The 15,504-nt window shown below is 44.4% G+C and overlaps 1 protein-coding gene across 2 annotated transcripts in view; it reads right to left on the bottom strand.

Moving 5' to 3' along the window:
- Positions 1–11,419: 11,419 nt before the first annotated feature.
- Msh3 (mutS homolog 3) overlaps positions 11,420–15,504 on the bottom strand; it is a 140,650-nt gene continuing 136,565 nt past the window's right edge. For both annotated transcript variants that reach the window (XM_038321228.2, XM_038321227.2), the window contains exons 23-24: positions 14,754–14,925; positions 11,420–12,108 (exon numbers count right to left, since the gene is read on the bottom strand). In XM_038321228.2, coding sequence (XP_038177156.1) covers positions 11,997–12,108; positions 14,754–14,925 — 284 coding nt within the window. In that variant the 3' untranslated portion in view covers positions 11,420–11,996. The remainder of the gene's footprint in view (positions 12,109–14,753; positions 14,926–15,504) is intronic.

Here is a 15,504-nt window from a genome sequence, read left to right as displayed (position 1 = left end):
AACCGTAAATGACAAGCAGTGCTTGTGTAGACGCGGGGAAAGGAGAGCACTAGTTCATTGCTGAGGGGGTGCAAAATGATGCAGCCACAGTGGAAATTAATGTGGAGGCTTCTCAAAGGGCTAGAAATAGGTCTACCACACGACCCAGCTTCAGCACTCTTGGGCATATACCCAAAGGACTCTGTATCTTACTACAAAGACATTTTCTCACCCATGTTTCTTCATGCTCTATCCATAATAGCCAAGAAACAGGGGTAGCCTAGATGTTCATCAGCTGGTGAATAGATAATAAAAATCTGGTACATGGCTTACACAGTGTAATATGATTCAGCTGTTAAGAAAATTTGCAAGTTAGTGAATAGAACTGGACACAATCATCTAAGTGAGTGATGCAGATGCAAAGACAAGCATCAAATGTTTTCTCTTATATACAGATGCTAGCTTTGGATTATTTATTAAGTACATTTCATTTGGAATGCCCAGAGAAGTTAGAAAACTTGTAAAGGGCTATCGGGACATAAGGACCTTTCAAGGAAGGGCAGACAGAATGCAGAGACATTGGAAAATGTCTGGGGAAAATGCATGCAGGGGAAAGGGGAACAGGAGAAGTTAATTCAGGTGGGGATGGGAGGATAACACAGAGGACAGACCATGGGGAGGGATAACTAACAATAGAGGTCTTCTGAAAAATCCATATGAGTCAGGTGGTGGTGGTGCATACCTTTAATCCCAGCACTCAGGAGGCAGAGACAGGTGGATCTTTGAGCATGAGGCTAGCCTGGTCTAAGTAAGAGAGAATTCCAAGATAACTAGAACTACACAGAGAAACTGTCTTAATAAACAAATGAACTGAAAGAAAGAAAGAACAAAAGAAAGAAAAAGAAAGAAAGAAAGAGAGAGAGAGAGAACAAAAGAAAGAAAGGAAGGAAGGAAGACAGACAGGGAGGAAGGGAGGGAAGAAGGGAGGGAGGGAAAAGAGAAAGAAAGCAAAAAAGCAAAGAATAGAGGGAGAGATAAAGAGAAAGGGAGTCTGTGTGGATGTTAGTGGCCCATGGTGCCACCAAAGACCACATGAATGCCTGGGGTCTAGGCCACATTCTTTGGCCATATTGGTGTCTGAAGGCTGTGCCAGTATGAGAACATGCTGATCTGCCACATGTGCCTAGGCTGTTGCTAAGGGCCATGTCTGGGTCCATGAACCTGCAGAAGGCAGGGTCTGAGTTGATGTCCATGGCTCCTTTACCACCGAGGTCCGTGCCGATGGCCCGTGGTCTGGCCAGCCACCAGAGACCATGTTGGTGATCGAAAGCCTTACTCTCACCAGGGCCATACTGATGCGGGTGGCCTGTGCTGCTACCGGGACTATGGTAAAGTCTGGGCTCTAGCTGCTGCGAGGGCCATGTCTGGGTCCATATTCCTGCTGCAGCAGGGGTCTGTGTTGAGGCCTGTGTTACGGCAGGGGGTCATAGGAACTATGTCTGTTGAAATCAAAGGGCCATGCTGAGCTGTCCCGCCCCCAATGGCCCAGGGATAGCAACCCCTGCTCCTCGCTGGACACGACAGCTGGCCCTCATATTCGGGAGAGCTGACCCTGATGGCATGGGCCCAGGAAAGTTGGCTCTGCCTCTCGCCGGAGGGGAGCAATCCTAGTGGTCCTGATCCACATCCTGAGCTTTGGGTTTGCCTACCTTAACATCTACCCCATCCCATCTATGACCCACTGGAACAAGTGAAGGGACTGGCCCTGCGGAACAATAGCTGAAAGATCTCTATGGCTCTGACTCTGGGCAACAATAGGATATACAAGAGGAGTTTCAGTGAGGGTCCAGTATCGATGGTGTGCTAGGGGCCTTGAGCCAGACTCATTGCAATGAACAGCTTGTGGGTGGGGTGGATAGGACATAAGGATTCTGTGTAACACACAGCAGTTCCTGATGATGCTAGGATGAACCAGGAGGTGTTGGAGAAACAGAGGAGCGAGGTGGGGTTTTTTTGGTATGCGTATTGTTTCGTTTTTAATTTTTTGAAGGGAGTTCTTTGGGGGAGATGTTGCATGGGCGAGGGGAGGATATGGAGGAGCTATGGAGGTCTGAGCATGATGTGAAGTTACCAAAGAATCAATGAAGAATCGTTACTAAAAAGAAAGAGGAGAAAGGTCATAGAGAAATCTACTGCTGCAGAAAACTCCTAAAGTATACACATATGCATATATAAAACAGTTTAAAGAATTTAAGCGGAGTTACCCTATAAGGGGGGACAATAACCCAAGTAGACATTACATAATAGCAAATAAAATATCCCAGTGTTCAGAATGGTTACCTTCTTTGAGTTGTTGGCCAGTGGGGTCTCACAGAGCTGTCTTTAAGGGCTTTTTTTTCTGTTGCTATGAAAAACACCGTGACCAAAAAGCAACTTAGGAAGGAAAGGGTTTATTTTTTCTTACACTTCCAGCTAACAGTCCATCATTAAAGGAATCAAGACAGGAACTGAAGCACATGTCACAGAGGGGTGCTGCTTGCTGGTTTGTCCCTCGTGGCTTGCTCAGTCGCGATCTTACAGCACTGAGGCCCAACTGCTCAGGGATGGCACTACCCACAGCGAGATGGGCCCTGCCACAGCAATCATCAGTGAAGAAAATGCACCTTGGGCTTGCCCACACAAGCCAGTCTGCTGGGAACATTTTATCAACTAAAGTTCTCTCTTCTGAAACGACTCTAGCTTGTGTCACGCAGACATGCAACTAACCAGCACAATGCCCAAACATGATAGCTACTGCCATTACTCTTCAAAACTCGATGGGAAGACCCTTGCTAAGGACACCTCATAGCTGAGTTACAAACCACAGAGAAGAACAGTTACTGACCTGGACGTTTCAGCCCTACTGGCTAGCTTTTGTGGCGCAGAAAGGTGCTGAATTCCTGTAGTTGCTGGATATGAGAACTTAGTGAACAATTTAAAACCAAGGAGTGATGGCGTGTGACAGGACTTCCATTATCTCGACATTCAGATGCTCTGAGTCTGCCTGCTAGAGTGCTGTGTATGCGTTTCAGGGTGGCGGTGGGGAAAGAGAACTTACAATTTAAAAATAAACGCACAGTTCCCTTTATGATTCGCTTTTATACCTACTCAATAAAGACTTACATCCTTTAGCATAAAGAAAAAATGGAGCCGGGCGGTGGTGGCGCACGCCTTTAATCCCAGCACTCGGGAGGCAGAGGCAGGCGGATCTCTGTGAGTTCGAGGCCAGCCTGGTCTACAAGGGCTAGTTCCAGGACAGGCTCTAAAAAAAAAAAAAAAAAAAAAAAAAAAAAAAAAAAAAAAAAAAAAAAAAAAGCTGCAGAGAAACCCTGTCTCGAAAAACCAAAAAAAAAAAAAAAAAAAAAGAAAAAATGGAAAGGGGCAGCAATGTGGCTCAGTGGGTGCTTGCTACTACACTGACAGCCTAAGTTTTATCTGACCTCCATTGCATGCCAGAGCTAAGACAGAGTGTGCGTGCACACACGTGCACGCATGCACACACACACACACACGACATAATAAAACCTTTCAAAAGACTATGAAGATTTGTTATTATCACCAGCACCTTTATTCCAATGGTATCTACTCTATTCCTTCCCCCAAGTATTATACAGAAAGCATTTGGATATTGACTCTGACTCATCATTTAAAGGCCTTCATTGTTCAGGAAAATTATAACTTTATTAAGTTTATATTATGGTGATGGGAAAATACTTCTTACTTCCAGGTATTGAATAAAAAGTTTGATTCCTGTTTATGTACAACCTTCAAATTCCAGGTGCTACTGAATTTAAAGACAGAATATGTAAGATATACTAAGACTCAGGACATGAACTTTGACACACTTGGATGAAGTAGTTCTCAAAGGCTGAATCTTAGACGAACTCCTCATGGCATGAACTGCTTTCCTGAAACTTGCTGCCTCGCTTGTCCTGGTGCAGAGCTGCTGCCAAGCTCATAGACCCTTCTAGAAAGCGCAGCAGCTGCTGCGGATAGAGCTGCCTAGATGAATAGCTGAGAGAGCAAAGGCTACAGTCTAGCCAGACACACGAGTGGGAACAAACTTTCGGGTCTTCTACTGTAGGTGGGTCTTTGGGGACAGGAAGGAATAAAGCCAGCCCTTAAATATGCTACATAAATGCTCTTACTACCATAGCTTCAGTTGACCACCTACGTTTGCCTTCTCCAATAGGCAAAGACCAATGGATGATGACATCTGCAGTGAGCACACACACTCAGAAGGAAGGCAGTAAGTGTGACTTAAGAGAGAATAAGGACAGAGGGGGAAAGAGAATGAAAAGCCAAATGGAGACAAAGCAAAACACAGGGAACACCTGGGGAGACGGCTCAGCTGGTCAGCATCGAATCGGAGTTTGGACCTGCAGAACCCACATGAAACCCGACCATGGCACTCTAGGATCCAGTCCTTCACATGCATGGGCATGTCTGCAGCACATACATTATGCATGTCTGCAGTATACCCGCCCACAGAATGACCACAGTGCATGAATGCACCATACATGTGTGCACATCTGCAGCACATACATGTGCCCATACCACCCACAGAGTAATCACTGTGCACGTCTGCAGCACACACACGTGCCCATACCACCCACAGAGTAATCACTGTGCACTCTGCAGCACACACACGTGCCCGTACCACCCCCAGAGTAATCACTGTGCACACCTGCAGCACACACACGTGCCCGTACCACCCACAGAGTAATCACTGTGCACTCTGCAGCACACACATGTGCCCGTACCACCCCCAGAGTAATCACTGTGCACGTCTGCAGCACACACACGTGCCCATACCTGCCCACTGAGTAACACAGAGAAACTGATCCATTACAGCGTTATCCCATTGTATTGTCATAAACAGGGAAATTGTAAAAAGCAGAAGAGATTACAAATTTGTTGCCCATGGGCTGACAAGAAGTAGAGCTAGGCTCTAAGCAGAAAAGGACTCCATTTCTTTCTTGTCCCATAAGCCCAGACAAAGCTGCTGCTTTTGTTTTTCATTTCAGTGAATCCTCTAGTGTCTGTCTGTTCTTGCAACCTAAACAAATCTATAATTATTAACTAAGTTTGAGATTATTCACTTATACACGGATCAATGAGTTTATAACAAATTACCACCAAAGGGACCATTTTGGTTTAACAAGGTCTGAACTACAGTTAGACATTTATATAACAGTTTGCATAGCTGGTCTCAGATTGTCTGAATGTAATCAGGTGTCTTACAATTGACTACCTGCACTCACCTGCCATTTATAAATCTATTTTCAGGATTTGAATCAGATACCTTGAAGTCTGTGGGTACTTACTTTTACAGACAAGTCAGCATTTTCAAATTGTTCCTTCCAGTTAAAGTTTGTAACCAACACTGGAGCAATTAATTGTTCTATAAGAATCTAACATTACAGTGCAGGTTAACTCATTGCTGATTGGCAATCATTTATATAAAAGTGGTTTGCCTATTGATTACAAAGGGTGAGTTAATTCTGGCCCCACCAGTGATTCTTTGAGTCCACAGTGTTTGAACTTCTAATGAAGGGAGACTTAATGATCTTGAGTTAGGCTTGGGAATATTCTCACCATCTTTCCCAACAATATTATACACTGATTGGAAGCTATTAATACTGAGAATATAAAGTACCAGACAATTTATGAATGACTTGAGATAGTACATATGCTTTTTATGGACATTCACAGAATGAACTTTTAAATGCTTGCTTTCACCTAATATCCTGCTTAAGAGTTTCCAACTTTAAAGGAACAAAAGGGCGTGACTCACAGAAGCCAGTTCTAGTGAGAGTTTAGAGTGGGAAGACACTTGGGTCACACTCAGCAGTGACTCTTAGTCTGCAGAGGGATCATTTGAATAGTTGAAGAATAAAGGGTTCTCTCTGAAGTTTCTGCTCAGCTTTGCTGTGAAACTAAAATGCTCTGAAAAATAAAGTTCAATAGGGCTGGTGAGATAGCTCAGCAGTTAGGATGCTGCTCCTGCAGAGGACCTGGATTCAGTTCCCATAACCACCATAACTCCAGTTCCAAAGGCTCTGACACCCTCTCCTGACCCTTTGGGCATCAGGCACATATGTGCTGCACAGATATACAGGCAGGCAAAACGCTCATACATATGAAAGAAATAAACCTAACAAGAACAGAACAAAGAATTTAGATGGATACTAACCTTATATCTTATGGAAAAGCTAACACTATGAAATCCTACGACGATAACTACAGAAGAAAATGCAGATGACTTTGAGCACAGAAATAACTTTTCCGATCTATCAAAGGCGGAACCCGTGAAAGAACCAGTGCTAGACTTTATTAAAATTAATTCCTTCTCTGTGAAAGGCTCTGTCAAGAGAATGAGAAATAAGCCTCAGATGGGAAGGAAGTGTTTGCAAGAAGCAAGATAAAAGATTGCGTGGTGGTTTGATAAAGAATGACCCATAGGCCCATACGGTTGGATGCTTAGGCACCATAGAGTGGCACTACTTGGGAGGGATTAGGAGGTGTAGACTTGCTGGAAGAAGTATGCCACTGTAGGTGGGCTTTGAGGTTCAAAAGCCCAAGCCAGAATCTCTTCCTGCTGCCTGCAGATCTAGATTAGAACTCTCAGCTACTTCTCCAGCGCCACATCTGCTTGTGCGCATCCATACTCCCTGCCATGATGACAATGGACTAAACCTCTGAAACAGTAAGCAAGTCCCAATTAAATAGAGTTATATAGAGTTTATAAATAGTTTATAGAGTGTCCATGGTCATGGTGCCTCTTCACAGAAATAGAAAACTGACTAAGATTGTTAGCTAAGATACATTAAGGAATGCCTAAACTCAACAACACAATAATCATAGACATAAGAAAAGATGCTCCCTATCAAATGTCATCAGGAAAGACAATGTAACATGTCATAGACGCACATTATTGAATGGCTGAGTCTGGACCACTTACATGCTTAATGCTATCAAGGACGGGAATTCTCATTTATTGCTGGTGCCCATGCAAAGTGGTTCAGCTGTTTTTGAGGATGCAAAACTAAATATACCCTTACCACACAATCCAGATATCTGATCCCTAGTATTCACCCAGTGGAGTTTAGAAGTTGTATCTGCACAAAAACCTACATATGGATGTTTCCAACACCTTTAGTCATAGTTTTCAAAGCCTAGAGGCAGCCAAGGTGTCCTCCAGGAGCTGAATAAACCGTGATAGAGGTAGACAATGGAACACTACTCATCACCAGAAGAAATGAGTTGTCACACCAAAAAAGAATAGAAAAATATTGTAATAATATTTTTATTGGCATATATTTATAGGGCAAGGATGGACCTTAAATGCACATTACTAAGAGAAAAAGGCCAGTCTAAAAACGCTTCATTTTCTGATTCTAACTATGTGGCATTTTGGAAATGGCAAAACTACGAAAACAACAAAAGATCAGAGGTTTCTGGGAGTTTGAGGAGAGGGAGAGAGGGCAGTCAGGTAGAGTGTGGACCTTTAGGGCTGTTAAACTGTTTTGCATGGCACGATGTGGGAAGATGTTATTGTCCAACACCAGTGCTGGGCAGGGAAGAACCAGACTCAACAAGAGGAGGCTGTGGGGCAGAGAAGATACAAAAACTTGGCTTCTCTACTCGATTTCCCCTAAATTTGAAACTGTCCTAAGAAATAATCTATTAAAAAATGATATTTCTTGGGTTCCACACAAGACCTGCTCAGGCAGAATCTTGGAGAGGGCTGGGGAAGCGACATGCACACGTCTCCTTGCAGAATGGATCATGGACTATGAAGGGAGACATGGGAAAAGCAAAGGAGAGAGAAAGTGAAAAGTGATAAAGAGGTAGACGCTGTCTCCCAATCTCAAACACTCAGATCCAGAGTCAGGGTGGGGCGAGACTGCACTAAATCTTCTTCAGCTAACTCCCACAGGAGGCAGTAACTCATCCTACACCCCACGGGGCTTCATGAAGTAGGATGCAGAAGAGGCCTTGGAAAAGAGATGAGAATGGCGCACAGATACTCTCCAGACACATTACAGAAGATGAGCAGAAGGAATGTATGAGCTGAAAGACGGAGAAGGCCTGTCAACTGCCATCTTCTGGATAGGACGTGGTGACCGAAGCCAGGAGTTCACAGCTGTTATACTCACTTGCACAAGACTGGCCCTGTTAACTGTCAGTCATGGGTAGGGCAAGGGCTCTTAGGGCCCTACCTCTCCCCGTTATCAACTGCTGACAGACGCTGGGAGAGATGGAGCCATTGTTTCTAGCTGTGTGTTTGCAGGTATATCCATCAAGCTCCAATGGAGTCCCGTGATCACAGAGATACTGGTTAACTCAGTGGGTCACCGATCAGTGTGTTGCTCAACCTTCAGCAGAAAAGTGTCTTGTATTCGATGGGAACTCACACAGAAACCCATAATGAGACAGTGCACAGAGTGAAAAACCTTGGAGCATTCAGTCCCTAATGGGATGTCTTTATCAAACTCCTTCCCTCAGGGCTCACTCAGGGAGCTATGTGGCAGAAGAGGCAGAGAGAGACAGAGGTGACGGATGATGCCAAGGAAACAGTCTTCCAAACATAACAAAACTGAGACACACAGAGGGGCTGTGACAGCAAACGCAAGACCTGTACAGGTTCAGGCCAGACGGGGAGTCTCACCCTTCGGGGCAGGCCTCATGCCCAGGAGTAATTAGCCAACACAGAAGGAACTCGGGAATTTTGTAGACTCTTTCATTTTGCTTTGTTTGGGCTTTTATGGAGGACTGGGGTGGGGTCCTTACTTTTGCTTGTTTATCATGATTTCCATTTATCGTATGTGCTTCTTGTTATTTTGTTTTGTTTGTTTAAAAGAGAGGAAAAAAACAAAGTTGTAGAGGTTGGGAAGATCTGGGAAGAATGGGGAGGGAAAGCGATCAAAATATAAGGGAAGGTGAGGGAGAGAAATCAGAATTCATAATATACACACATGTACTTGTCTAGGAGCAAATCATTAATAAAAAATCTTATAAATGGAAAAGGAAGGAGATGAAGGGAGGGAGGGAAGGAGGGACGGAGGGAAGGAGGGAGAGAGAGAGAGGGAGGGAGAGAGAGAGATTTGAATGAAATTACAGAAGGCAGTGAAGAGTAGCTCAGCATTTGAATAAAAGACAAAACAACCAGAGAACAGAATTCCTTCTCCCAAGCTGAACTATTTCTGCCTGATGACAGCTTTGTTAAGTGTCTCACGACATCAAGTAGGTGCATGTTCTTCATCATGATTTCATGGAAACGGGGCAGATGACAAGTTATCTTTGGGATTTAGTTTTAAGGACGGATTAAGTGGAGAAGCCCAACAGCAATGAGCACACTTGAAGTTTTCTAAGCACACAATCCCTATCTGGAAGAGGCGAAAGCAACTGGCAGCCTTTGGTGAGGAACCCATGTCTACCCCGTGAGAGAAAAATGGGTTTTTAAAGATGGCATTCGAAACTTGTCATGTCAATGACTGTGCCACAAAGCACTGGCCCTATCTGGGGTAACCTTACAATCTATTTGCAATTCAGAGTTAAAGGTGTTTAGTAAACGTGCCAGCCAAGCCACTGGAGGCCAGGCTGTCCCAGGCAAACCAGAGGGCTCATCTCCCTGACAAAGTCCTGCTGTACCACTTCTCTGGGTCAGTAAAGCCAGCAGTCCTCAAATGCATGAGCAACAGTGTTCTGTGGAAGAACCACAGAGGGTGCTGATACACTCTGGCTCCTGGCGAGAAGCACTTAGTAGCATTTTTATAATTCACGGCACAGCAGTAATTACAATTGATCTTGGGACTCATCAAAGGTCAACATTAATTGGCAGGCCGTATTGGATTCAATCTAGATTTCTCAGGAATTCACACTTAGGCACTGTTTCACCAGCCCCGTGACACCCCCTCCACAAGTTCCAACTTGGCAAACTGTCAGATGAAAAAACCTTTGTCTTATTTTAAAACATACATTACTTCTGTAAGGATCACATGTCATCCGTGAACTGCTACCTTGATAACAAGGAACAGTCTTCTTATTGAGTTTCTGACTCAAAACATTCTTAGATTATTTTATATATTAAAATAAATATTTAAATATTTATTATTTAAATATTTAATATTTATTGGGATCTACAATATGCCATGTTTTCTTCTAAGTCTTAAAGCAGAGAGGAGATGGAACAAGTCATTCTAAATGTAAAACTCACTTGTAACCATTGAGACTAATGGTTCACAGACCAGGGGATTCTGAAACAAACCACACTTTGTCACACAAAAGCTGCTCCTATAAATAACTATTCCAATAGCCAGAATGGAATAATCCGAATGTACAACATGCACTGAACGGTTAAATAAAACATGGGCTTGAAACAGAAGGCTAAAAGCTCCACCAGTGAGAAGGAACGACTTCCTGGTACATGCCATGGCATGAATGAAGTTTGAAAAGATCAAGCTGAGCCAAAGAGAACAGGTACACAAGACCACATGTTACACAGGTCATTTAGATGATGTACCCAGAAGAGGCAAATCTGCAGAGGCAGAACATGCATGAGGGGTTGTCTTGTGCTGAGGTTCTGGGGAGAGTGCAGAATGACTGTCAGTGGGTACAAGGACCCCACTTGGGGTGATGAGAGCACTCCAAAACCAACAACAGTGGATCTGTACAAGTTTACGGAGAAAGAAACATTAGCTGATCTGCATACTCTAAATGGGAAAATGGTGCTGTGGACAAATACCACAATTAATGAAGCCATTCAGTAGTACTCAGCAACAAACGACATTCTTCGTCAGTATGGGTCACTGTTGTGGCCACTGTAGGTAATAATCTAGAAGAAGGAATTAAAACTATGTCCATTGACTATGGGAAGGAATTTAACTGAGCAGGAATGGTAAATGGGGGAGAAGAACCCTCATGCAGGATTACATTAGAAACAAAAAGAGCACAGGGACATGAGGAGCCAGATGGTAAGTACGGAAAAACCCAGGGACACAGCTGAGTGTCCATCCCTCGAAACTTGCAGGGAGGTAGGGTGTCTGTGAATCCAAAAACCCTCCAGGTTCAGCTCTGAGATGACGAGTGCCATCCTAGTTAACAAAGCAGTCAGAACAACGAGGTCAGCTCCTGAGGGCGTTCCACAGTTGAAAATAAAAACAGCTGGGTGTGGCGGCACACGTCTTTAAATCCCAGCGCTCTGGAGGCAGAGGCAGGTGGGTCTCTGTCAATTCACGGTCAGCCTGATCTACATAGTGAGTTCCATGCCAGTCAGAGCCACATAGTGAGACCCCATCTGAAAAAAAAAAGAAAGAAGAGAAAGAGGATAACATAAAAACTATCTGGTATCTGGAAATTAAAATTCAATAAGTCACATCACAACTTTGAGCAAGTATTCACTCCACAGTTTTTATTTAAATGACTGATACAATGATTTTATACAACCTTTAAGCTGTTTAAAATGATGACAACATTTAGCTCTCCAAATTTCATATGGCTTCTTCCTTCTTGTGCTCTGGCTTCTAGAAGCTTCATGGGTCTACTTCTCACGAAAATGTTTATGTCAATGGTGAACAAACAGAGGCATTATAAAATTTTGTAGTTCTCATAAAAGTGGATTCCTATCAGACTAGTCTGTTGCCAGTTGTCTGAAATGGAAACTGTTCGGCCCTGTGACCGCAGCCCTGGGGCCACTATTCTAGGCTTCACTGAGATGTGGCTGGTTTCACTTACTGTCTAGGAAATTTCTAATTACCCGGTGAAGTTTTCACATCCAATGTGTTTGTTCTTCGGAAGGTGGGAAGATGAGCGCCTGAAAGGCTCTCCCTTCCGAGGAAGAACTCTGACTCAGCAGGAAGACCATGCTTATCACGTGTGTTCACGTCACAAAGACAGGCTGCTATCAGAAGGTTCTCCTGTGCGGTCTGCATCCTCGGTTCTCCATAGTTTGCTCAGAGAAGGTGGATTTCACATCAATGTGGGAGAGAAGTCTGTATTCCCTCTGTTTCCAGCTCCTCTGTCCACGTGTGTAGCTCCTTTACATCACGGGCCATCCATAAGTCTGCAAAATACTTAAGTCTTTTCCTGGGGGAAAAAAATAAAGTATTAGCTATTTTGGAAATGGGATTAGTGGAGGAGGGTGTCTCACAGGAGCAACGGAAAGCTACTCGGTGGGAACAGAAAGGGCTCTGTGGACGGGAAGCTGTGACAGTGCACCCGCTCCAGGGCTACAGCTGCATCAAAGATCCAGGTTATTGATTCCCATGAATGTCTTCCTGCTGCCTGCTGGGAGGGGCCTATGACTTCTTGACTCTGCCAGAGACTGGTGGGGTTCTTATCTGTCCCCAAAGACAAAATATTCCTAGAAAATGTTTCCAGGATAAAAGTGAAACTGATTTACTAAAATAAAGCTGGTAAACAACAGAGCAAAACGTCAGCAGACCACTGAGGAGCACAGCAGTCATCAGGCTTGCGACTTAAGGTCTGGGAGTTCCCAACTACTGCCCCAGGCCTAATGAGCTTGGTGGTCCTGGAGCAGCATCTTGCTGAGATCTGGTCCCAGCACACAAGGTTGTCATGAGGATGAGGTGTGTCACTGTGGGTGAGTCAGTTAGTACAGTGCCCAGGAAGCTACAGGTGACTGTACAGAATCCTTGCTGTTATGTGAGTATGCGATTAATCCTCAACTACTGTAGCTTATCCACACCTACCACACAAGAAGTAGTTTGCTTTCCTTTGAGCTGACCAAGAGAACTGATGGGAAAAGTCTTAATGGATAGGGGAAGTGCATACAGTGTCCTGATAAACATCAAAATGGCCCATCTTAAAAATATTTAAGGGGGAATATATATATATATATATATATATATATATATATATATATATCAGTGTTTTGCTGGCATGTATGTTTATGTACCATGTGCGTGGTTAGAATCCACAGAGGCCAGAAGAGAGGGTCAGATGCCTTGTGTTGTCAGCTGCTATGTGGGTGCTGGGAATCAAACCTGGATCCTCTGAAAGAATGGCCAGTGCTGAGCCACCTCTCTCCAGATCTGAAATATCCCATCTTAATGTAATGTCCACATTCACCTTATCAAGATATGCAGATTTTAAAATGCCGCATATTAGTCGGGAAAATGAATGTCTACAGTAATCTTTGAACTTTCTAATTTTCTCTCTTTAGCTTTAGAGGCTACAGTAGTAACAACTATTTTACTGTCAGTTTGTGTGTGTGTCCTTTGAGGCAGCATTTCATTGTGTAGTTCTGGCTAGCCTGGAGCTCACTATGTAGACTAGGCTAGCCTCTAGTTCACAGAGATCCACTGGCCTCTGCCTCTAGCATGCTGGGATTAAATGGGTATGCCACCACACCCAGCAGTCTTTAGAGGTAGAGGCTTGTTCTGACTTCTTCCAGGAAAAGATGATTAGATGGCAACAAAGATTACATTCATCTTTGAACTTTGCAGAAGGCTAAAGTTTAGACTTTGAGCTCCCATTGGTAATCTTGTCAGGAAATTTTTTATATTAATTTGTCTTATAACAGAAATAGGCTGAAACTTTGCCCTTGCTTCTGGTGTGATGCTGCAGAAGTGATCTAGAAGACACTGGGAACTCCAGCCAGCTCCTAAGGGTTGTAACTTGCAGTTTGCTCACGGGTGCTTTCCTTGTGGTAGCCCCTAGGGATAGCCTAGGAGGATGCTAAGAGCAACTCAAGAACTGGCTACACACTGACTAGCTACCAAGGGTGGGCAGCGTTCACATAAAGGGTAGAGGTGCGGAGAGCACAGAGAAGCCAGATTACAGCTGTCACACACAATCAGAGCTAAGTGACAAGTGGATCGTGACTGCATGGCTTTATGCAGTTTGCGCTCCTATCCTGATAGAATTCTCCCCATGCCAAGATTAATTTTTTACTTTTATTTATGTGCATGGATGTGTGTCTGAATGAGTTTATGGGCACCATGCCTATGAAGGTGCTCACTGAGGCCAGAACCATTGGATCCCCTGAGTCTGCAGTTACAGGTGGCTGTGAGCCCCTGCTGGAGGTGCTGGAACTGAACTTGGGTCCCTTAGAGGAACATCAAGGACTCTTCATTGCTGAGCCAGGTCTCCATGCCCCAGTCCTCTCAGAATTCTTTCAGTTTCCTTCATTACATTTGCTTATTTAGGGGATGGGAATGTGTCCTAGTGTACATGTGGAGGTCAGAGGTCAACTTTGGGGAGAGGGTGTCTCTCTCTCCACCACGTGGGTCCCAGGGATCAAATTCAGGTTGTCAGGACTGGTGGCAAACTCCTTTACCCACAGAGGCATTTATTCGTCTGTGACAGAATTAATTCTGAAAGCTATTTATCACTGCAGATGCACAGTGAGAGAAGTTCTGCGCAGCCCCAAGTACTGATGGTGATCTAGCAACTCTTAAAAATAACTCCAATTCCTCAGCAGCTAAGGGGTTGGCACACACTGAGGTAATTCTTTAGAAAAAGAGACCAAGAATTGTTTGCCACCTAATGAAGAGCTGGCACAACCACGAGCTGAATTCATCTGAGTTGTGCCCAAAGGCACTTTTCCTCTGGCCAGAAGGAAAGCCCGCAAAAGAGGTTCCACAGTGGTCCTTCAACCCAAGCTCCAAAGAGGTTCCCATGGTCATTTACACAACCGCGGTCTTCCTTGAACAGCGTGGCACTTCCACTAGGAAGCAAAACAGAGAACAAATGAAGGCCATTCCAACCTTCTCAGATTGACCAAGTCTTCCAGCTCTTTCGATTTGTGAGCGGCTTTCCTTAAGATTTCTCCAGGCACTTCTGCTAGCTTCGCCACGTTCAATCCATAACTCCTCGCCGCGGTTCCTCTGGTTATCTGATAGAGAAAAGTGACAGAGTCCGGCTCCTGCTCCATGTCACCTGTGAAATAGAGGGGGGGAAGCGATCAAGACTGCCCTGCAAGGCAGGTCCAGCTGATGACTGAAGATGACAGTGGCTCCCACAACAGGCCTCTGTTAGAGCTCACAGCCTGAACACATTTGTTCTGTTTATTTGCTGCTTGTTTTATTGATTTAGGAAAAAGATAAAGTTTTGAAAACGCTTATGCATTTAGGAGGTTTGACTCGCTTAAGACAGTCTTGAACAGTGGGTGATTGCGAAATCTGGACTGAACTTCTGCATTAATGGAGAATGGTTCAGGCATATGTGCAGTAGGCCATGATGGGTCCCACAGTGCAGGGAAACTCTGGCTAGGGGAGCTCTGCATACTGAAGTGGATGCTGCTGCTCAGGTGCCCTTGGGAAGAAAGGTTTATTTCCACGGGTTAGGAAGGCTGTTGGCCTGAAACCATCACATAGTGTTCATGTCCTTTGTTATTTCCTCCTCCTGAGTACGGGATGGACCCAGTGACTCACTTCTAATGGACAAAATGTGACACTGCAGAGAGCAGACCAGAGGACACATCCTCCATCCTGGGCACCTCCCTTTCTTGCTTGCTCT

The sequence above is a fragment of the Arvicola amphibius genome, chromosome 3 (genome assembly GCF_903992535.2).
Source record: "Arvicola amphibius chromosome 3, mArvAmp1.2, whole genome shotgun sequence".
Taxonomy (NCBI): Eukaryota; Metazoa; Chordata; class Mammalia; order Rodentia; family Cricetidae; genus Arvicola; species Arvicola amphibius.
Note: the sequence above shows the minus strand (reverse complement) of the source record. Positions and strands in the feature narration are given on the sequence as shown.